At 65.1% G+C, this 21,765-nt stretch overlaps 2 protein-coding genes across 4 annotated transcripts; both read left to right on the top strand.

The window, feature by feature from the left end:
* Positions 1-1,688: 1,688 nt before the first annotated feature.
* CCDC71 (coiled-coil domain containing 71) lies at positions 1,689-5,651 on the top strand. Of its 3 annotated transcripts, none has more exons than XM_054729605.1 (2): positions 1,689-1,876; positions 4,035-5,651. In XM_054729605.1, exon 2 carries the CDS (start codon positions 4,087-4,089, stop codon positions 5,446-5,448), a length of 1,362 nt encoding a protein of 453 aa, XP_054585580.1. In that variant the 5' UTR covers positions 1,689-1,876; positions 4,035-4,086; the 3' UTR covers positions 5,449-5,651. The 3 variants fall into 3 exon arrangements, with proteins under 3 accessions (XP_054585580.1, XP_008155815.2, XP_027989040.2); XM_008157593.3 differs by lacking the exon at positions 1,689-1,876 and adding an exon at positions 2,271-2,324; XM_028133239.2 differs by lacking the exon at positions 1,689-1,876 and adding an exon at positions 2,280-2,295.
* A 1,014-nt stretch (positions 5,652-6,665) lies between these two features.
* On the top strand, positions 6,666-21,270 carry LOC103300702 (laminin subunit beta-2-like). The gene is made up of 32 exons (XM_054708129.1): positions 6,666-6,725; positions 7,336-7,450; positions 7,527-7,600; positions 7,702-7,890; positions 7,957-8,020; positions 9,437-9,636; positions 9,722-9,842; positions 9,923-10,111; positions 10,198-10,377; positions 10,474-10,586; positions 11,518-11,597; positions 11,682-11,838; positions 12,384-12,533; positions 12,615-12,736; positions 13,025-13,145; positions 13,631-13,823; positions 13,906-14,049; positions 14,120-14,351; positions 14,423-14,586; positions 14,840-15,079; positions 15,162-15,382; positions 16,083-16,179; positions 16,850-17,231; positions 17,403-17,566; positions 17,687-17,943; positions 18,063-18,227; positions 18,319-18,457; positions 19,387-19,576; positions 19,664-19,805; positions 19,983-20,156; positions 20,339-20,495; positions 20,724-21,270. Exons 1-32 carry the CDS (start codon positions 6,666-6,668, stop codon positions 20,855-20,857), a joined length of 5,130 nt encoding a protein of 1,709 aa, XP_054564104.1. The 3' UTR covers positions 20,858-21,270.
* Positions 21,271-21,765: the final 495 nt, after the last annotated feature.

Here is a 21,765-nt window from a genome sequence, read left to right as displayed (position 1 = left end):
ACGTGTGCGGTGGGGCCTTCCGAGCGGACCCGCCCGGGAGCAGCCGGTGGAGGGAAGGGCGTGGGGCCTGCAGAACCGGGCTTGAGGGGCGGGGCACCCACTGCCGTGAACTTGGAGGAGCCCGACCACAGGCTCCCAGGCGGCGCCTCCCGGAGGTCCCTTGGGGCGTGGCCTGATCTCGGGGTGCGGCGTCTGAGTGGCCCTCCCCAGGCACCTAGCGGGCACTGAGCAGGTCCCAATAGGCGGAGGCCGCAGGGGCTGCGGAGCGGGGAGCGCTGTCCTCAGTACTGACGGCCTTTCTGCGGGCCTGCGTGGGGATCCTGGGGTTGGGGGGGGGGGGGCGCGTAGCTCTGACAGGGATGAACTTGAAGAGTCAGAGGCCAAGGGACCTTCCAGGCGGGGCATTGGACCTCATTCTGCTGGGCCCGGGCTGGCTGTTCTGGGACCCAAGTCATTTTGTGACTGTCCATTTTCAGGGTCCTGGCCCCGCCTCTAGCCAACACTGGGGTGGAGCGAGGGCAAGTTGGCAGACAAAGGTCTACCCGCCTCAGACCAGACCCTGGCCATCTCTGAGCACTCGAGAGCACTGGCTGAGTGTGGGAGCGGGCAGGCATTCGTACAGGTCACGGCTGCCTAGAAGAAGCGGTCCTGCCCTGGCCGATTAGCTCAGTTGGTTAGTGTCCCCCTGATTCGCCAAGACTGCAGGTTCGCTCCCGGCCGGGGCACATACAAGAATCAACTGATGAACGCCTAAATGAGCGGAACAACAAATCTCTCTCTCAAATCAATAAGTAAAAACGTTAAAGAAAGAAGAGGTGCTGTGGGTGTGTGTGCTTGCTGCATCCTGTCTCCTTCATGGACAGTGTCTGCCTCTGGGTGTCCCTAGAAGCACACCTGGAGACAAAGGTGCAAGTGCACATAGTTAATGAAGGAGGCGAGGCAGGACGCCGCGGAGGCGTGGCCAGAGAGGGTCAGCAGCTGGTAAAGGTGTGTCATCAGCAAGACAGCACTGCCAGCAGCTGGCACCAAGGCCCGCCGGGGGCAGTGTGGGCACGGGCCTCACATTATGCCCCAGAGTGCGGGCAGAGCCTTGTCCATGAGCAGAGTCTGCAGCCACTCAGAGGCCAGCAGCTGGAGAACCTGCCCGGAGACGGTGGTGCCAGGGTCAGTTACAGATCCTGGCCAGGCTCTGTCCTTCCACTCCACTTGGCCCCCGACGTGCTCACCACTTAGGGAACTCTGTTCCCTTCCTCCTCAGCTTGTTCATACTGCTCTACAGACCCCCCCCACATCCCCCACTATCCCCTTTCTAGGCCTCTTCCCCTCTCCTTTCCAGCAATTAAGCACTTAAAAGCCGCCTAGCTTTGGAGGCCTCCCAGCACCCAAAGTCCCTCCAGCCTCTTCTTCCTCCCGCCAAACTCTTGAAGCCATCTGTCCTCACAGGTCCCACCGCCTTGCTACCTGCCACCTCATGTCTGCTGCCACTGCTCCCCCAAACTGCTCTTGCCACAGTCACCATGGGACACCATAAGCCGGAACCTCAGGGGCCTGTGTGTCAGCGGAAATGTCGCTGGGATCCTTGTGACCGGCTTCCTCTGGCTGCTGTGCTGTCTCTCTGAGCCTTCGCCAGCCCCGCCTACTCTTCAGCCCCTCAAGACCTGCCCTTGCTTCTCTCCTTTGCACACAGACTCCCTCTGGGGTTGGTCCCTCCCAGGCCACTGGCCTCCCTCATATCTACATCTCCACCAGGTCCCTCTGCTCAGTGGACATGGGCCTAGGGTCCATCACTCAGGGCTACAGACGATGCCACACGGAGAGCAAGGCGTGGATTTGGGGATGACCCGAATCATCCTCTGATCCCCGTTACGCCTACAGGGTAAGTACCCGCCAAAGTCCAGGCGAGTCAGACTTTGCTCAGACGAAAGCTCCCAGAGTTCCGTCTGGGACATACGGGCACCAAGAGACAGAGGGCCAGCCTCCCGGTTCCCAGAGCCCTAATCTCAGCCCTCTGTCCCCCTTGTTGGTGTCTGGAGGGGACACAGCCCTGCCTGGGGTCCCGCCGGGAGCGCCCCGCTCCTCAGGCTCCAGCACAGACGGTCCCCGTGGCTACTTCCTCCAGGAGCCCCCACCCCACCCCTTCCCCCGTACCCACCGGTCCCGCCCTCCAACTTGGGGGAAACCAGGGTCTGGGGGGGTCAAGGGTCACCAGGGCGGGCCAGGTCCCGGAAGCGGAAGCGCAGCGCACTTCCGGCGCTCAGCGGGCGGCCATGTTGGAGCAGCGGAGGCGGCGCAGAGGTGCGTCCTGGGTCCCCGCGGCGGCGCCGGTAGGTTGGGGCCGTGGGCCGCGCCGCGCCGCGGAGGGTGTGCCCGCGAGACGTGAGGGCGGACGGCTCTGCCGACCCAGCCGCGACCCCCCTGCCCGGCCCTGCGGCTGCGCGACCCGTCGGGCTGGCCCCGCGCGCCTCGCCGCCTCACACCCCGCGCCTCGGGCCCCGGGGATCGGGTTCCCAGCCCGCCCGCCCGCCCGCCCGGGGCCGTGGAGGGGCCTTTCCCTCCTCCCCCTCCCGCCCACTCCCCTGCCGGCCCGGGGGCGGATACGCAGGGAATGCGGGGCCGGGCTCCCGTTTCTGGAGCTTCTCGGAAAGCCCACAGGACCCCTCGCCAGGGCGCAGCCGGTTCTCCCCTAGTAGCTGTGGCTGGGGTCAGCCCCTCCCGGTTCTGTGCTTCCCAACCCGCACTGCACCCCCGGAAAAGTAAACTGCCGCCGCCACGTGCAAGGGCTGTGCTGGGAGAGGCCTCCGGAGAGGGAAGTGCCCGGACACCTGAGGATCCGGGAATGTTTGCACACAAAGCCCAGGCCCCCCTCAGGGCGCCCTGCCTTAGGAGGGTGGGGAGCGCGGCCTGGCCCGCTGGTCCCGTCACCTCCCCGTGCAGAGCGAGCTGCCGCCCTCACTGCCGGGCGCTGACCTTAGTCAGACTGACCGCCTGCAGCTTCTTCAGGAGCTGGGCCGCCCCGTCTGGCTGAGCCCAGGTCGGCCCTCCGCCCCCTCGTTAGGACAGCGCCCATCTCCATCTCGCCACCCCCCTCCCTGCCCGCCTGCTTGGGCCTTGGATCCCGCTGTGAAACCGTGGGCTCTTGGTCTGGCTGCTCGGCCCGGGCTGCCTGCCTGTTAGAGCTGTGTCCTTAGTATGTGCTGCTCCCCATCTTTTTAGTTTCTGTTGAAGGCGGGTCTGGCTGGTCTCCATGACTCCAGTCTAGGGCCTCCACGTGGCCTGTGGGACACTGAAAGCAGAACTTCTGGTGGGCAGGGAGGGTCGCGGGCTCCCGACTAGCTGCAGCTTGAGGGACAGAAATGGGCATGGATGTGGGGTAGGTCTGGACCCTTGGCCGGCATTCAAGGCTTGTGTTGTCCTGCTTCCCCTGTTCTTTCGCACTCACCCTCCCAGCCCTGACCTGACTCCAGCCACACCAAGGGGTCACTCTTCCTCATGCTGGAGCCATCGCATAGGCTGCTCCCCTTGCATTGCCATCGGGTCCTTTCCTAGCCGTCACTCATGTCCCAGGAACCCTTTCCTGACCCCTGGGGAGCTAAGCTGGTTCCAGTGTGCCCTCCCGCCACCTTGGTGGTGTCTGTCTTGCCTTCGGTGCAGGGCTCCTTGAGGACAGCTAGTCACTCGTGTTCCCAGGGTTGAGTCTAATGCCAGCTTTCTGGCTTCAGGAAATACAGACTTGAATTAAAACAGGCTGGCTGAGCCCGAGTCTCGCCAGGGACACAAGGGCGGGTGGGTGGCTCTGAGGCGTTTGTGGGCAAATGTCCTGAAGGAGCTGCCTCTGACCCACCTGGGTCCTCCCACCCCCGGCCCACCCCGCAGCCAGCAGGGGTCAGGAGGACGTTTTGCTTCATGGAGTGGCTCACTCTGGCCGGGCCTCTGTCAGCGGATGCTCTGGAGAGTGCGAGCCCTGACTGCCCCGTCGGCCTGCCCTGACCCCTGCTCCATGCTGTTCTGACTGACTCGTTTCCTCTTCCTTGGAGGTGCCGAGCGCTGGTTTGCAGAGAACGCGGTCAGCCCAGCAGCGCCAATGCCATGAGCGTGGTGCAGCATGTGGAAGAGAAGGCTGTGCACGCGTGGTCCCGGATCTCCACGGCAGGGAAGAAGGCCCTGGAGGAGGCGCTGCTGGTCTTTAACCCCATGAGCCAGGATCTGAGCGCCACGGAGGCCCAGCTGGTGGCCTTCCTGCAGGGCCTGCGAGATGATGGCTTCCAGCCTACCGTCCTGCGCAGCGGTGACGTCTACGGCTATAGTTCGTGCACAGCCAAGCCCCCAAGCCAGACGAAGCTGCATGCTCGCGCCCCCATCCCAGCCACCACGTCACCCCCAGCCGGTGCTCCCCGAACTGCGATGCGGCTGCCTGCAGGCCGGGCCACGCTGCTTCCCATGCCGCTGTCTGGCAGGCTGGCCAAAGCGTCCACGCCAGCCCTCGCCAAGCATGCTACCACCAACCTGCTCCTGAGCTCCCTGAAGGAGTCCAGTGCCAGCCATGCCCGGGGCACAGCAATGGGCTTCCCCACCCACCTCTATCCAGGTGTCTACCCTGCCATGCGGCTCTCCGTTGTCCTAGAGGCCCTGGTTCCACTCAAGACTCCCATGCCCCACTTGGGTGCCAAGCACAAGACACAGCCCCTGCAGCTCTCCCTCGCGGACTCTCCCCTGAAGCTGCGGAAAGGTCCAGGAAAGGGGCTGGGGGCTCCCAGGAAAGTCACAAGCAAGGGCCCGAAGTGTGTGATTCGCAGAGGCCCCAGGGCTGGACCCCAAGAAAGCACTGGGCCTCAGAGCAAGACCTGCAAAGCCGCTGGATCCCTCCTGGGCCCACAAATGAAAGGTGTCTCTGCCTCGAGCACCAAGGCAGCCCAAGCCAAGGCAGCTCAGACACTGGCCAGAGTTGTCTGTGCCCAGGCCAAGGTGGCTCAAACACAGGCCAAAGCTGCCAAGGCCCGGGCAAAAACGAAGGCAGCAGAGATCAAGGCCAAGGCCGCACGTGCCAAGGCCAAAGCAGCATGGATCAAGGCCAAGGCCAAGGCAGCGCGGGCCAAGGCCAAGGCTGCTCGGACCCAGCCCGGGGGCCGGGGCCGGGGCCGGCTGAAAGGGTCTGTTCAGGCCAGGACTGCAAGGAAAGGCCAGAAAGGCAGCCCTGGGACTGTGGGGCAGAAGAGGAAAAGGACTGAGGAAGCAAAAGACCTCCTTCCCCGGAAGAGGACACGGCTGGGGGCCCGAGGCCCTAAGGCACGCCTGCGTCTTGGGACATCAAAGCTACTGAAGTTCCAGGCCATCAAGGTGGACAAGCGGTCCACGGACGACGAAGTGCGGCAGCAGGCCCAGCGCGCCCTCCGTGTGAACCTGTCCCCTGTGATCCGGCTCCAGCCCTTGCTGCCGTACCCCGTGCCCTGATTCCCACCCAGCAGTGTCCGTGTGGTCAGGGGCACAGTGTGCAATCCTGTGGACTCCACAACCTTGAGGACTCGGGGGGCCTCTCCAGGGCCCTGGCAGCCACCAGCCTTCCAGACAGCAGGGTGGGGGGCCGGGGGGCAATGCACTGTGACTTGCTGCTCTTCAGGTTGTATGTCCACGTTCCATCCATCACGTTTTATACCTTTCCACCTCCCGGCCTCCCTGCCTGCCGTCCATGTCTGTGTGTGGCCGCGGGAGGCAGCCTGAGCTCCCAGGGAAAGAAGCCAGGGGGGTCCTGGGAGCCGAGGGCGGGTCGTCCCTGTAAGTGATGGGCCACCGGGGACGGTAGTGCCCAGGCCCTGCCCTGGGGATACCCTGCCCTCTGGTGCAGGGCAGCTCCTCAGGGCAGGGCAGAGCCACTCAGATGGTTTGTTACCCAGATTGAACCCCATGCAGGAGGAAAATGGGGAGCTGGGGGAACCAGGCACCTTGCCAGCTTCTAGGCCAGGGCAGGGGCTTTGTGGTCCTGCTCCCCAGGGTGGTACGGGCAGCCTGGCTTTGGCTGAAACTTCGGGCTTTGCCTGGGTTCTTTGGGCCCAAAATGGCTGGTGGACCTCTGCCTCTCCTCCCCTTGCTCCTTCCAGAAGAATGGCTAGCCTTGATTTCCCCAGTTACCAAGGACTTGGGGTTGAGTCAGAGGTCAGAGCTCCGGTTGTGGGGCCACAGTCCGCCCTCCCTGATCAAGCAGTTTTCTCCTCGGGTCGGTGGATGCTGCATCCCCGCCTGCCCCCATGAGCAGTGCTTTCTGCGGGTTCCAGTGCTCTGTCTATCCACCGGCTGGACGGTTCAGATAGTATCAGCTCTTCCTGCTTTGGAGTGGGGGCTGGGCTTGGCCCCGAACAAAACTCCTCCCTGCCTGCCCATCTGCCGGTCTTGCTGGCTGCCCAGCCTGAAGGCAGTGGCTGGGCCGGCAGGGGAGGCATTCCCCAGAGGCTCCTGGAAACAGCCTTTCAGGGCTGGGGGTGGGGCCTCATTTGAATGAGAATCGGCCTTTTCTGTCTGGGTTAGTCTGAGCCCTGGCTGCACTGTGGAGCTGGGCCTGCGGCTGCACCTGCAGAAGCTGCGCGCTCCTGTGCCCCTCCCCACCTTGCATCCTTCCCCTGGGCGCCCACTTCCTTGGTTTCCCTGGCTCTGGGGACCCCTTGGCTCCCCGCTGCATGGTGGCCCCACAGCCCTGCGCGCCGCTTGCCTTTGGTGGCCCTGCTTTCACCCACCATGTGAGTATGGGGAATGGCCCAGGGGCCACACAGCTCCTCAAGGGGGGCCGCCAGCGTGGGGCCCACTCTCCTCCTCTCTCTCAGGCCTGATTCCAGCGCCCACCGCCCAGGCCCCCCAGCTGGGCTAGGCCCCCTCCTTTCAGTGCTGCTGCTGCTGCTGCCACCCCTGGGTGAGAAGTCTTCAGGCCGCCCGGTGGGGTGGGGTGGGGTGGGGTTAGGTTGGAGGGGGTGCCCCTAGGATCCCCACTCAGACCTTACCCCTCCCAGTCCAGGCTCCCAGAACAATTGCCCAGGAAGTGCCAGACACACTGACCCCACCTGGCTGCCCGGGCGGCAGCTGCTACCCGCCCACTGGCGACCTGGTAGTCGGTCGCGGCCAGAGCCTTCGGAGCTCATCCACCTGTGGACGCCGTGGCCCCGAGCGCTACTGCCTTGTCAGTCACCCCCAGGCGGGGGGGCGGGGGAGGCCTCTGCACCAGGTACCTCAGTCTTCCTGAGAGCTCGGCCTGGGGGAGTCAGGTCACTGGGGGCTGGAGGGAGAGGCGGAGCTGTGAAGTTTGGAGTGGGGGCACCGCCATGCACCTCCTCCCTCCCTCCTTCAACACCCCAGGACTCTGAACATTGCTTCTTTTGCGACTCTCGGGACCGGGGTGGCCATGGCATTGAGAATGTGATATCCCGGAGTGGTCACCGTGGCAACCAGACCTGGTGGCAAGCTGAGAGTGGTGAGGTGCTGGTGTGCCTGGGTGGGGGTCTGGGGTCTGGGTCAAGGTCTGGTCACTGACCAGCCTGTGGTTGCAGGTATTGAGAACGTCACCATCCAGCTAGACCTAGAGGGCACGTTCTACTTCACCCACCTCACCATGACCTTCAAGGTGACTGCTGTCCTGGCCTGAAGGCTGGCCATGTGCCTCCTGGCCTGACGGCCACCCGTGGTGCTTGCCCCTGGTAACCCGAGGGCCCCTCCTGTCCCCAGACATTCCGCCCAGCAGCGCTGACCCTCGAGCGTTCGGTGGACCATGGCCGCTCCTGGCGTGTGTACCGGTACTTTGCCCACAACTGCTCAGGCCTCTTCCCTGGCGTCGCTCGGGCCCCGGGCCACAGTGCCAGCGATCTCGTGTGTGACCAGCGTTACTCAGACATTGAGCCTTCCACCGAGGGCAAGGTCAGGCCCAGAGGAGGTGGGGTGGGGGGCTGTGAAGCCAGAGGCTCAGGCTTGCTTCTTCCTCAGGTCATTTTCCAAGTTCTGGACCCAGCCCTTCTGGTGGAGAACCCACACAACCCCGAGATTCAGGGTAATTCTCGGCTGTGAGGCCGGCAGGAACCCGGGGAGGGGACGTCCCGCCTGGGGGCCAGCTCAGTACCCCAGCATCGTGCTCCAGCTACCCCTTCACAGTCCTCTATTGTGGTCCCTATTGTGGCCTCCATTCCTGCCCCTCACTGCTCGCCATGTGCCCACTGCATAGGGGCCGGCGTGGGTAGCAGTTCCATCTCTGCCCCATCACTGGACTCGTGGGGCCCATGTGGTCCCTGTCACTGCTCCCCCTGCCAGCCCCCATGTCTCTGCACCTGTCACTACCTCCCAACTCCCCTGTGAGCCCCCATCACTGCTCCAAGCATGGCCCTGGTCACTGCCCGCCCCTCTGAGTCGTGATTCTGGCCTTAGTTGGTGCCCTACTTTCCGCAGCTGCCTCTGGGTGACTGCAGGGCATCTCTGGGGGTGCCCTTGTAGAGCAGGAGCCCCGTTAAAAAGCAAGAGAGCCGGCTGGCGTGGCTCAGTGATTGAGGGTCAACCTATGAACCAGGAGATCACGGTTCGATTCCCGGTCAGGGCACAGGCCCGGGCTGCGGACTTGATCCCCAGTGTGGGGCTACAAGAGACAGCCGATCCATGATTCTCTCTCATCATTGAGGTTTCTCTCTCTCCCTCTCCCTTCCTCTCTGAAATCAGTAAAAATATATTTTAAAAAACAAACAAGAGAGACATAATTCAACAGGGTGGCCCAGAGCCAGGCCAGGCAGTAACACAGCAGGAGGATAAACCCCAAATTAGCTTTTTCTCCACACGCACCCACCTTGACGGTGACGACCAGCTGCTCACCTGAACCCCCACACGAGGTCCCGGAGCAGCTGCTGCCCGTCCCTTGGATCAGGAGAAAAGGGAACCGTGGCGGAGAGCCGGGAGGTGACCTTGGCCCGGTGACTGACAAGCCGTGGAGCAGGAGCCTCGGACCATCGGCCTGTGCATTTAACAAGGGCCCCGCTGCGTGGCAGGCACTTCTGGGCAGTGAGAGGCAGAAACGGAAACCTGCCCATGCCAGCCCCTCCGCAGTGGGCACAGCATGGGAAACAGTCATGGGACAGGAATGGGGGCCGTAAGTGGGGAGCAGGCATGAAAGAGAGACAGCTGATAAGCAAACCATGCCTGCAGGGTTTGGATGTCAGGTGGGGAAGCAGGTTCCAAGTATCCAGAGACGTGGGACGGGTGTCCAGGCAGGGCGACGCAGAGGGCTCTGCCCAGGAGTGGTATCGGGGTGGAGCAGGGCAGAGATGGGACTGCCACGTTAGGTCGTCCTGATGTGTACCCAGAGGAGCAGGGGTGCTGGAGGGGGTGGCTGCGATGACGGAGAGAGGAGACATCCCGTCCCCCCTCCCGCCCACCCGTGGAGGAAGGACCGGCGTGTCTGAGGCCTCTCCATCTGTGTCTCCAGAGCTCCTGCATGTGACTAACCTCCGTGTGAACTTCTCCAAACTGCACACCCTGGGTGACAGGCCCCCGGGGGGCCTCAGGGGACACCCCTTCTACTATTATGCCCTCTACGAGCTCGTGGCTGAAGGCAGCTGCCTGTGCCACGGCCATGCCTCTGAGTGCAGACCTGCACCCGGGGCCCCCGCCAGTGCGGAAGGCATGGTGAGCGCGAGGGCGGGGCATCCTGTGGCTGGGGGTGGGCAAGCGGGGGCCCCGGGGCCGCTCAGCTTGCCCTCCTTCCTGCCAGGTGCATGGCCTTTGTGTCTGCCGCCATCACACAGCTGGTACCCACTGTGAGCGCTGCCAGGACCTGTACCAGGACCATCCATGGCATGCAGCAGAGCCTGGGCACCCCCACGCCTGCCGGGGTAGGTGCCATACCCGACTGCCTGGCCTTCCTGGCCATGGGGCAGCCCACTCCATACCCACCTTTCTCGTTCTTCCCCAGAATGCGAGTGCCATGGGCATGCCCGCAGCTGCCACTTTGACATGGCCCTGTACCTGGCATCTGGCAATGTGAGTGGAGGCGTGTGTGATGCGTGTCAGCACAACACAGCTGGTACCCACTGCGAGCTCTGCCAGCCCTTCTTCCACCGAGACCCTCGGGCAGACCCCCGCTCCTTTCACTCCTGCAAACGTGAGCCCTCGGCCCCAGCCGACCCCAGCGACCCTTCCCCTCCAGGGGGACCACCCCCTAACTGTCCTCACTGACTCCTCACCCAGCCTGCGACTGTGACCCTGTGGGCACCCTGGAAGGCGGCTTGTGTGACGCCCACACCGACGAGACCCGCGGCCTTCTCTCTGGGCAGTGTCGCTGCAAAGCCAACGTCTGGGGCCGGCGCTGTGACTCCTGCCGGCCCGGGCACTATGGCCTGAGCCTTCCCCTGTCAGAGGGCTGCCAGCGTGAGTGACCCTAAGCGTGGACCACCCTCCCTGTCCTCCTGGCTCTGCCCTGTCACTGCCCTCAGCACACACACCACCTCCCCTGCCTGTGCTCAGCCTGCAGGTGCGACCCCCGGGGCCGGGGCCCTGGCGCGCAGGTCTGCGACCCCTCCAGCGGGGCCTGCCGCTGCAAGCGCTTTGTCTCGGGACGGGACTGCAGCCGTTGTCTGGTGAGTCTCGGCCAATCTGATTTGCTCTTGGGCACGGAGCTTCTAGAAGCTGGCAAGCACGAGGCTATCCTCAGGGTGACTGCCCTGAGCCTTGCACATGGCGGTGCCCTCCTGACCTGATCACCAGGGTCCAGCGCCGCCATGGTGAGCTGAGGCCGCGGAGCCCCGGGCTGGGGCCGGGGAAAAAAGGAGGAAACGCGATGGAGTGAGTTACAAGTTGTGTCCCTGGGGCGAAAGGTTTCACACCTAACATGTCTGAAGGAAGAGAGTCCCGTCCCTCCTGGCCTTCCTGCGAATTGCCAAATGCTTTAACTTTTAACCCTGGCTGTGTCCTCGTCGTTCTTTCTTTTAAAAAATGTATTATTTTATTGATTTCGGAAAGGAAGGGAGGGAGAGAAACATCAACTATGAGAGAATCATTGATCGGCTCCCTCCTGCACGCCCCACACTGGGGATCGAGCCCACAACCAGGGCACGTGCCCTGACCGGGAATCGAACCATGACTTCCTGGTTCATAGGTCGACTTTCAACCACTGAGCAACGCCGGCCGGCCTCTCATTCTTTTTCTTACCCCCCTCCATGAAGCCATGCCGGAGTCCGCCAGCATCTCCACTTCCCCTCTCGGCCACAGGCAGGACTCAGCCTCCTTCTCCAGCAACAGGCAGTTCTGTCCATGACCTCCCTAACCCTAAGGCTAACCCTAACCCTAAGGCTAACCCTAACCATAAAGCTAATGCTAACCCTAACCCTATCCCTAATGCTAACGCTAACCCTAACCCTAACCCTAATAACGCTAACCCTAACCCTAACGCTAACCCTAACCCTAACCCTAACGCTAACCCTAACCCTAAGGCTAACCCTAACCCTAAGGCTAACCCTAACCCTGTCCAGCTCTTCCTGTCTTTCCTCCACCACCCCCTCTCTCTTACAGCCCGAGTTCTGGGGTCTGAGCAGTGACTCTCTAGGCTGCAGGCCCTGTGACTGTGATTTTGGGGGTGCCTACAGCAACAGGTACAAGGCTGAGCCTAGGAGGGGGGGTCAAGTGGCAAGAACTGGGTGTGGATTCTGTCCCCTCCCCGCCCCACGCACACTCAGGTGTTCTGCCCGGGAGGGCCTCTGCCTGTGCCGTCCCCATCTCCGCGGCCGCCGCTGCCAGGAACCCCAGTCTGGGTACTTCTGCGCTGCCCTCGACCAGGCCGTCACTGAAGCTGAGCTCGGCCAGGGCCTCCAGCCAGCTGACCCTCAGCTGCCTGTGAGTGTCGAGGGGGGCGGGGGCAGGAGGGAATCCAGGCTCAGACCTTGGGGCTCGGGGTGGGGGAATAGCCAGAGAGAGCTGGTTGGAGGAAGAGGCGGGCAAGGCTGGGAAGGTGAGGAAGTGGGGGTGTCAGCGCATCGGAGGTTTGGTGCCTTTGGAGCCCATATTCCCAGGACAGTGTGGCAGGGGACAGGGCCGGAATGCTGGAGGACACGGTCCCCCACTTGCCCCCAGGGAGCCCCCAGGCCTGCTCTTCCCCACTGTGCACCAGCCTCAGGGGCCTCCCCGGGTTGGCTCCTGTCCCGACTGCGGAGACAGCGTGACCCTCGGTGCGCCCTGCAGCCTGCCAGGCGAGCCCGCTCCAGCCGCCAGCTGCCCAGAGGGAGGAGCCTGCAGAGCAGGGTAAAGCCCCCAGGCCCAGGGTCTCCTGGGGAAGGGCCCGAGCCTGGGTTTGGGTCTCTGGGGTCTTGGGGGAAGGGAACCCAAGTCCTGAGGGCTCTAGGTCCTGGGGGCCTGGGCCTGGGAGTCTGTGTCCTCCCCAGGAGCCCAGGGCCCTGCACCTGGGAGCTGGCCCCCCACTGTGGCCTGGCTCAGGCTTCGCACGCGTGGTCGATGGGGCCGGCCTCTCTCTGCTGGCTCCCGCCGTGCCTCGTGCCCTGGAGTATGACATTGTCCTGCGCTATGAGGTCCAGGTCGGTGGCAAGGTGGTGGGTGGTGCTGGGTGGTGGGTAGGGGCAGTTCTGTGACTGCTGACCGCTGACCCCTGACCCTAGGCACCTGAAGACTGGCAGGCGTTAGTCAGGGTCCGCGCCCAGTCTCTGCCCAGCAGCACTCGCTGTGCCCACCCGCTGCCCCCAGAGCAGCTGTTCCAGGCCGCCTTGACCCATGCACACAGGTAGGCAGGACCTGGGGACTCCCAGCACCGACCTCTATTATGCTGCCAACACATTTGAAATAACCACCCAGACAAAATGGAAAATTCCAGCGTCATTCCCATGTCATCACATCCCAGAGCAATAGAAACAGGGACTGATTTAAGTTAAAACAGAGTGGCAGGCAGGAAGCTGGTCTTTTCCCCTTGGTCCCATGATGAAATGTGGGCTCCAATCACTGCACAGCGGAAATGGGGTGCCCACTTGGTCGTGCCCACCTTACCCTACCCTTACTCTCTCCGCTCCCGCAGAGCTGTGGTTCTGTCTAGACCTTTCTGCTTTGAGCCGGGCACACGCTACTCCGTGACCCTGCGGCTGTGGCGGACCAAAGGGGTGCGAAGGCCTGAGGAGGGCATCATCCTTCTGGATTCGGTGAGATCCTGGGGGCCCACCCACATCTGGGGGAAACACAGGTTCTGCAGACAATGAGGGACAGGAGGCCCGGAGGCCCGGGGTTGTGCCTGACAGACAGGTGGAGAGTGGAGGAGGGGTCCTGCGGGAAAGCCACATTCTGAGGATCGAAGGTGAGAACAGGCCAACCCCGACCTCCACATCGCTGGACCGTGTCGCCAGGAGAGGGAGGGGCTTAACCTCTCTCCGGGGAGAGTGGGGGCCATGGAAGGGACTCAGCAGAGAAGAGCTGGGGAGAAGGGACGGTTGGGGGAGGCAGCTGCCATGATTCTGAGTGAGAGGCGGTGTTGCTCGGACTAGACCGGGCCATCGGGGAGGAAGGAGACGCAGACCCAGAGAGAAACGGGGAGGGGCGGGAGGGCTGTGAAGGCCAGTGCGGGGGGCGGGGGAGTGGCTCCTTGTCTCCTGCCTGCCACCTCCTCCCCCACCCTCCACCCTTCTCCCAGATTGTGCTCCTGCCCCGGGTGAGGGAGCTGCCTGGGCTGCGATTGGTGGACCCCGGGGCCGCAGGGCGCCTGCAGGAGCTCCAGGCCACCGGCTGCCTAGAGGCCGCGAGGACGGGCCGCTCCAGCTCCATGCCTGCCGCCTGTGCCCGCCTGGCGTGCAGCATCTCGGCCCTGCTCCACGGGGGCGGCCTCGGTGCGTGTGCCCCTAGAGGGGCTGCGGGAAGGGTGTCAGAGGCACTCCGAGGGTCACCTGACCTTGCCCTTTCTCCTGCCAGCATGTGAGTGCCACCCCCAGGGCTCACTGAGTGCCGAGTGTGCCCTGCTGGGCGGACAGTGCCCCTGCCGTGCTAACGTCACAGGCCGGACCTGTGACCGCTGTGTGCCTGGAACATACGGCCTGGGCCCCGGCGGCTGCAGAGGTGAGCCTCAGGCCGGGCGCAGGCTGGGGACACGCCTCCTGCACGGCTCCATGCCCTGTCGTTCCCACAGAGTGCGGCTGCCACTCCGAGGGCGCCACCAGCGCCGCCTGTGACCTGATGAGCGGGCAGTGCCCCTGCCGGGCCGGCCTGGCTGGTCGCCGCTGTGACCGCTGCCTCCAGGGCCACTGGGGCTTCCCGCGCTGCCAGCCCTGTGCCTGCAATGGGCACGCTGAGGCGTGCCACCCGCTTACCGGCGCCTGCCAGGCCTGCCTCGGAGCCACGGCAGGCTGGCACTGTGAGAGGTGGGTGCTGCCCGGGAAGCGTGGGGAGGGGTGGGAGGAGCGGCCGGGCCACCCATGTGCTGCTGCCCCAGGTGCCTGGACGGCTACTATGGAGACCCCGCCCTGGGCTCAGGCCAGCGGTGCCGGCCCTGCCGCTGTCCCGGGCGCCCCGGCTCCGGCTTCTATCACGGGACGTCCTGCCACGTGGCCAGCACGAGTGGGCGAGTCCTGTGCCTCTGCGGGCCTGGCTATGCAGGTGAGGCGCGGGCGGCTGGCAAACCCAGGGCCTGCTCCCTGTGCATCATCCCCTGAGGCCCCGAGGCTGACCTGTGCCAGGCCGGGCACCTCTCCCGGGGCTCCGCAGGGGCGGAGGGTCCCTGGGAGGAATTACAGGCCCGACACTTGGAAGCCAGGAGAGGGGCCTTGATGTAGCGATTTTGCCTTCTGCCCTCCCGGCCACTCCTTGGCCTTTCTGGGAATGGGGGGCCCACACGCACCCCGCTCTCTAGGGCCCCGCTGTGACCGCTGCGCCTCTGGCTACTTTGGGCGCCCGTGGCCGGGGGAGGAGCCCGGGAGGAGCCCGTGCCGGCCCTGCCAGTGCAACAACAACATCGACCCCCGCGATCCTGCCGCCTGCGACCCGCGCACTGGGCGCTGCCAGCGATGCCTGCACCACAGCCACGGCCCCGGCTGTGCCCACTGCCGGCCCGGCTTCCACGGCAGTGCCCTGCGCCCCGGGGGCTGCCGGCGTGAGTGTGCGGTGGGTGGGCGAGCGGCCAGGGGGGTGGTGGGTTCTTTCCTCCGCCCCTGTCAAGCCCGCCCTCTCCCCAGGCTGCAGCTGTGACCCCCGGGGCACCGTCCCTGCGAGGTGCCCACCTGGGGCCGAGGCCTGCTTCTGCGACCCGGTCAGCGGGCAGTGCCCCTGCCGCCCCCACACTCTGGGGCGGGACTGTAGCCGCTGTGCCCCCCTCTTCTGGAACCTGGGGGGCCCTCGGGGCTGTGAGCCCTGCAGCTGCCATGCCCAGCACACTCTGCAGCCGGTGTGCCACCCAGTGAGTAAGCCCACGTGCACACAGCATGTGGCCGGGCCCGGTGTGAGTGTGTGTGCTTGGCGGGTGTTCACGTGACCACCAGCCCCGGGTACGTGCTGCCAGCCGCTGTGTGCGTCTGTGATGGTCACTGTGAGCGGGTGGCCGGGCCTGGGGGAGCCGCCATGAGCTGCATGTGCCCGACCCTGTGGGCAGCCCTGCGTTGGCGAGTCACCGTGAGGGGCCATGGCCCGCGGAATGAGCATGGGAGGGAGGAGGGGGAAGGGCTGGGAAGGAGGCTGAGGGCACAGGAGTGAGGCTGCGGCGGAGCAGGTGGTGGGAGTGCGTTTCCGGAGGAGTGTCAGCCGCTGATGAGGCCTCAAGTGTGTCCTGTGTCCTCGGGAAGGAGGCGGGGGACGGTGTGGACAGTGGGGTGTTCGACTCAGGACACGGAGAGCAAGGGGCAGCAGGCCTGGAGTCGAGAACTTGGAGGGTCCGTGGGAGCGAGGCTGGCCGAGTGGGGAGGGAGGGCTGGCCAAGGCTCAGGCCCAGGAAGCAGGAAGGGAGGTGCCCTGGGCCAAGGCGGGGTGCTGCCTGCGCAGGAGCAGGGCTGGCGGGGGGGATGGAGCCGGGAGAGTGGACACCGGCCACCGCCTCCGAGCGCTCTGTGCCCCCTCTCCCCGGAGGCCCCGCTTCCTGCTGACCGGCCACTCTCTCCCCTCAGGTCACGGGTCAGTGCCCCTGCCGGCCAGGATTTGGGGGCCGCACATGCTCCCGGTGTGAGGATGGGTCCTGGGGTGACCCCGAGCAGAAGTGCAGAGGTGAGGGACGAGGCTGCCCTGCAGGAGCCACTCGGTGTGGAGTAGCAGGGCATGGGGGTTTTCCTGGGGAGACCACGTATGCTTAGTGCTGTTCCCCAAAACTTCAGGAAGTACTTGTGAAGGCAGCTAGGGAAAGTGTTGGCAAAACCTTGTGGGGTGCCCGGCCGGCGTGGCTGGGGGCTGAGCGTTGACCTAGGAACCAGGAGGTCACGGTTCGATTCCCGGTCAGAGCACATGCCTGGGTTGCGGGCTCCATCCCCAGTGCGGGGCGTGCAGGAGGCAGCCGATCCATGATTCTCTCTCATCACTGATGTTTCTCTCTCTCTCTCCCTTCTTCTCGGAATCAATAAAAATATATTTAAAAACCTAGGCGGGTACACCTACAGGAAAGACACATTGGGTGGCTCTTTCCTGACCTGCCTGCCAGTCCTTGACCCCAGGTGACCCCTGCCTGGCTGCAGAGCGCCCGCCTCCCTGTGCTGTTTTCCTGCCCAAAGGCTGCCATGCCAGCGGCTCTGGCCAGGGCAGAGGGCAGGGCCGTGGTGGTCTGCGCAGTGGCTCGCGAGCACCCTCACCCTCTCCCGGGCTGCCCTCTCCCGGGCTGCTCCTGGAGGTGGGGCGAAGTTGAACGCTGCCCGCCCCCTGCCCTGACCCTGTCTCTCCCCCACAGCCTGTGCCTGCGACCCACAGGGCTCCCTCTCGCCCAGCTGCGACCCCCACACAGGTGCCTGCCACTGCAGAGAGGGCATCGCCGGGCCGAGCTGCCAGGCATGTGCCCGTGGCTCCCGAGGTGCCTTCCCACACTGCTTGCCCTGCCCTCCCTGTTTCACCTCCTGGGACCAGCGCCTGGCTCTGCTCCGCCTGCGGCTGGAGGCTGTGGCCCAGGAGGCGGCTGCCCTTTGCCAGGGGACGCCTGGCTGGGGTGCTAGGGGCCCGGGCGGACCCCAGCAGGCCCTAGAGGGGGTACTCCATCAGGCACAGACACTCCTGGAATCTCCTTTACCCACGGCGGGGGCCCTGCGGCAGCTGACAGAGCGCATAGCTGGACTCAGGCAAGGGGTCGGGGTCAGCAGGGGAGAGGTCTCCAGCGAGGTTCCCAGGGTCAGGGGTTCTGAGGGCCATAGGCTGGCCTGTGGGGGCCCTGAGTCAGAGTCGGGGGTGGTTCCCGAGTGAGGGTCGTGGGGAGGACCTCGTCCGCCCTGCTGATGCTCTGTCCCCCTCAGGACAGAAATGACTGCACTGGCCCAGACGCTGTGGGCCCCGGGACAAGCTGTGGCCACAAGTGAGCCATGGCTGAGGAGGCAGTGTGAGCGGCTGGAAGAGCTGTCCCGGGAGCTGGACTGTGTCAAGGGCTTGGCCTGGCCTAGGAGGGCCCCAGGAGTCCCAGGTGAGGCCCCTGGCAGGCGTGTGGGCAGCAGGTGGGGCAGGCGCTGGGCTGGGCAGGAGGGACCAGGTGCCCTGGCCTATGTAGCTAAGCCACCCTCTAACCCCCTCCCATCTTCTGCAGAGGCTGAGGCCCAGGCCTCCTCTGCTGCCCTGCTTTCCCAGGAGGCCATGCGTGGGGCCCAGGTCGTGGCCACACTTGGAGGACCAGACAGCCTCCTGGGACAGGCCCGAGAGGCCCGGCGGTGGACAGAGCGGCTTCTGCGCGGGACGGGCCAGCCTAGGGGCACCGCTGTGTGGGAGCTGGAACTGAAGGGGCTGGTCGACAAGGTCCAGAGGCTGCACCCACAGCTTCTGAGACTCCTGGTCACAGCTGGAGTGGTGGGTGGAGATGGGGGTCACTGGGGTTTTGCCAAGGCCAGGCCCCTCCCCTAGGGTCCCCTGGGAGAGGCCAGAGGGCGTCTGAGATGAGCATTCTGGGTCTCCTGTCTCGTTGGCAGGCATGCAGGGGCCCGGGCCCTGGGCTGGCCTGTGCCCCTGTGCCCTGCGCCGCGCCCCCGTGCCCGGGGACTCTGCCCACCGCCGGGTGGGCTCTGGGCATCTCCCGCAACACCTCCTCCAGCCTGCACCGCGCAGCCGCAGCCGTGGAGCAGCATCGGCAGCTGGTACAGAGCTACAGGGGCCCCGGGGGGGAGGGGGGCAGCCTGGCCATCGAGATACAGGAGACACATTTCACCTTCGCCCCGCCCCTCCCAGCTGCAGCACATCCGGGCCACAGCAAGCTCCATGGGAGTCCAGGCCCGGGAGACGTGGCATCGTGCAAGGGGTGTCTGGGCTGAGGCCACCCTGGCCCCTGTGCAAGCAACTGTGCATGCGACCCAGCGTTTCCTCCTGGGTACGTGTCTGCTGTGCGTCTTCCCAGCCCAGGGCGAGGCAGGGGCATTCAGGCCACTGCGGTGACACTCCTTCCAGAACGAGGACTACCCAGGAGGGCTGAGGCTGACGGGTCGGGTGGAGCAGGGGTGTGAGGTGTGCAGGGGTGTGAGGTGGGCAGGGGTGAGGGGGGAAGGGGGGGTGAGGGGGTAGGAGTGAGGGGCCAAGGGATGGGGGGGGCGGGGTGAGGGGGGCAAGGGGGTGAGGTGGGCTGGGGTGAGGTAGGCAGGGGTGAAGAGGCAGGGGTGAGGGGGGCAAGGGGGTGAGGGGGGCAAGGGGGTGAGGGGGGCAGGGGTGAGGGGGCAGGGGTGAGGTGGGCAGGGGTGAGGTGCCAGGGGTGAGGGGGCAGGGGTGAAGGGGCAGGGGTGAGGGGCCAGGGGTGAGGTGGGCAGGGGGGAGGGGGAGGGGTGCTGATGGCTGGCTGTGGGTCTGGGGAGCTGATGGAATGCTTGTCAGTGTCCATGGTGTGAGTGACCCCACCACCGCGGATGGCAGTCTACCTACCATTTATTTATTATTTTAATTTTTATTTTTATTTTTTATTGATTTCAGAGAGAAAGGGAGAGGGGGAGAGAGATGGCAACATCACTGATGAGAGAGAGTCGTTGATTGGCTGCCCCCTGGACGCCCCGCACTGGGGATGGAGCCCGGAGCCCAGGCCTGTGCCCTGACCTGATTCATAGGTCGACGCTCAACCACTGAGCCCACCGCTGGGCTGCCTGCCCTTTCACACTGATCCACAGGATTCCTGCAAAGGTCACACCTGCCTGTTGTAAGCCGCCAGCACACCGTGCAGTCATGTCAGAGGCTGAGTCCGTGAGATGTTAGGGTCAGGGTCCGTGGGGTCAGGGATCAGAGTTCACACCCAACATCCCCACACCGACCCCACAGATGAAGGCGCGGATGCTGCGAGTGTGGAGCTGGCGGCACGGCGAGGGCTGGCGGTGCCCCGCCCCCAGGGTGGGGCAGCGGGCATCGCCCTCCTGCTGGCTCAGGTCCAGAGGGCCCTCCCTGCCCCGGGCGCTGGAGGGCAGGAGCTGCCCGAGGCTGACCGTGTCCTGCACCGGGCCCAGCAGAGCAGGTGAAGGGCCCGAGCTGGAGGTGGAGGCTGAGGGGGGGGGGGAGGGGAGAAGGGGGAGGGCTGCCCCTGATCACCTGCACCTTTCAGGGGCGGTACAGCCCGGGCCCAGGGCCGAGCGCTGCACGTCCAGGGGGTGCTGGCTGAGGCGGGAGCTCACACCAGGGCTGCGGAGCAAGGGCTGCAGGTGGCCAGACAGACACTTGGAGGCCTGGAGGCCAGTGTACAGGAGGTGACACCCCACCGTACCCCTCTGACCTCTTGTTCAGGGGCCACTGGTCCCACTGTCCCCCTGAGGTCCTTGACCCGCATGATACCATGAAGCTACCAAACACCCTGACCCTGGGAACACTCCACTGAGCGGCTGCCCTGCTGTGACCTCCCTGTGATCCCCTGACCTTTGCCCCAGGTGGCAGGGCGCCTGGCCCAGATGACACTGGCATCAGGTGTGACCCCGGACCTGGGGCTTCTGTCCAGTGCAGCAGTGGCTCTCAGGACCCGAGTGGCCCTGTGCCAGCGGCAGGCCCAGGAGGCAGAAGAGCGGGCAGCGCATGCCCTGGGCTTGGCTGGGGGCCTGGGCAAGGTGAGATGGGAGCAGTGGACATTGGGGTGTCAGGGACCCCCCAGCACAGTGTGAAGTGGGGTTTGGGCTGGGACTGGGCTGTGCTGGGCTGAGGGAGGGTCTTCGCTCTCAACTCCCTGGGCACTGGGCGCCGTGCGTTTGGGCCCAGGGCGGGTGAGGCTTCAGGTCCGGTCCTGCCCCAGGAGCTGCAGGTGGCCCGGGCAGGTGTGGTGGAGCTGCAGGAGGGCACGCACAGCCTGATGGCCGCAGTGCGGGACGCAGGGGAGAGGGTGCAGCGGACACGAGCTGAGGCCCAGGAGCTGCTGAAGTGGGTGCGGGACCGCTGGAGCCGCCTGGAGGGTGCGTGTCTGGGCCATGGTGGGTGGGGCCGGGGCCAAGTTGGGGTCAGATGGTGTCCAGGTCGGATTCATCTAGTGATGAGGGCTGGGTCAAAGTTCAGAACAGGAGGTCAAATGTAGATTAGGGTTAGAACTTACTAGGGATGGGGCCAGGAGTCAGGGTCGTGGCAGAGGGGCAGAGTCGGAGGTTAGGGCCGGAGGTCACCTGGCTCAGAGGACTCGTCCCCAGGGCTGGAGCGCCGCCTGGTGCAGAATGAGCAGACCCTGGGCAAGAAGGTGGCCAAGATGCGGGCCCTGGAGCAGCGGGCAGCAGCGCTGCTGAAGCACCTGCAGCTGCGGGCCGCCGCCTACGCCACCTGCTGACCCTCTGTGGGCACCAAGAAGAGGGGCTCTGGGCCTGCCTGGGTGACTCAGGACCCAGGCATCTCCTGACCTTAAGGGACTGCAGACACCACTGGGTGACCCTCATGTGACACCCTGTGTCCTCCAGCGGCCCTCTGCCCCGGAGAAAGCTGGGAGATCATGTGAAATCCCCGAGGCCATCGAGGCCCCTGACCCTGACAGATCCTCGTTTCCGAGGGATGGAAAATTCGCAGTCACCTTAGTATCCCAGCCCCCAGGTTGACTCGGGGCCTGCAGGGAGATGGGAGACCCCTGCTCCAGATTGACTGGCCTCCTTGGAAAGCCTGGGGGTCCCCCTGGAGAACCCCAGCTTTCTTTCCTGGGTCCCCAGCTCCGGGTGTTTTCCCCGGCCTCTGCCCCCCCTCCCCCCCCAATCTGGCCCCTCAGAGCCACCCAGTGAGCTGAGGTCCCAGCCCCGGTCCCTGGAGCCTGGGTGGGGCAGCTCGCAGCGCATTCCAGCCGGAATTCAGCGCTCCCGGCAAGCTGGAAGGTCCGGAGCGGATATACGGTCGTAAGATCTGGATCCGCTCGCTGCTTCTCTGCTTCGTCTGTTGTGGCCACCCAGCACCCATTCCCATGCCCGAACGAAGACCGTGCTTCCCGTGCCGACCTGCCTTAGTGACTGGGGGAGCCGGAGGCCCTGGCACTGTGCCTCGGGCAGCAAGCGGCCTCTCTCCCCATCTCCCTCCCTCCGGCCAGTGTCCTGAGGCTGCCCGCCTTCCTGAATAGGGGGCTGGACGCCCTCGCGCATGCCCTCCCGCTCTCTACTGATGCTGGAGCCCTGGATCTGAAGGCCTAGTTGCTGTTGACCTCCACCTAGGTGACCATGACCCTGAGGACAAAGGCCAGGTTCCCGGGGCCGTTTGAAG

The sequence above is a fragment of the Eptesicus fuscus genome, chromosome 18 (assembly GCF_027574615.1).
Source record: "Eptesicus fuscus isolate TK198812 chromosome 18, DD_ASM_mEF_20220401, whole genome shotgun sequence".
Lineage (NCBI taxonomy): Eukaryota > Metazoa > Chordata > Mammalia > Chiroptera > Vespertilionidae > Eptesicus > Eptesicus fuscus.
Note: the sequence above shows the minus strand (reverse complement) of the source record. Positions and strands in the feature narration are given on the sequence as shown.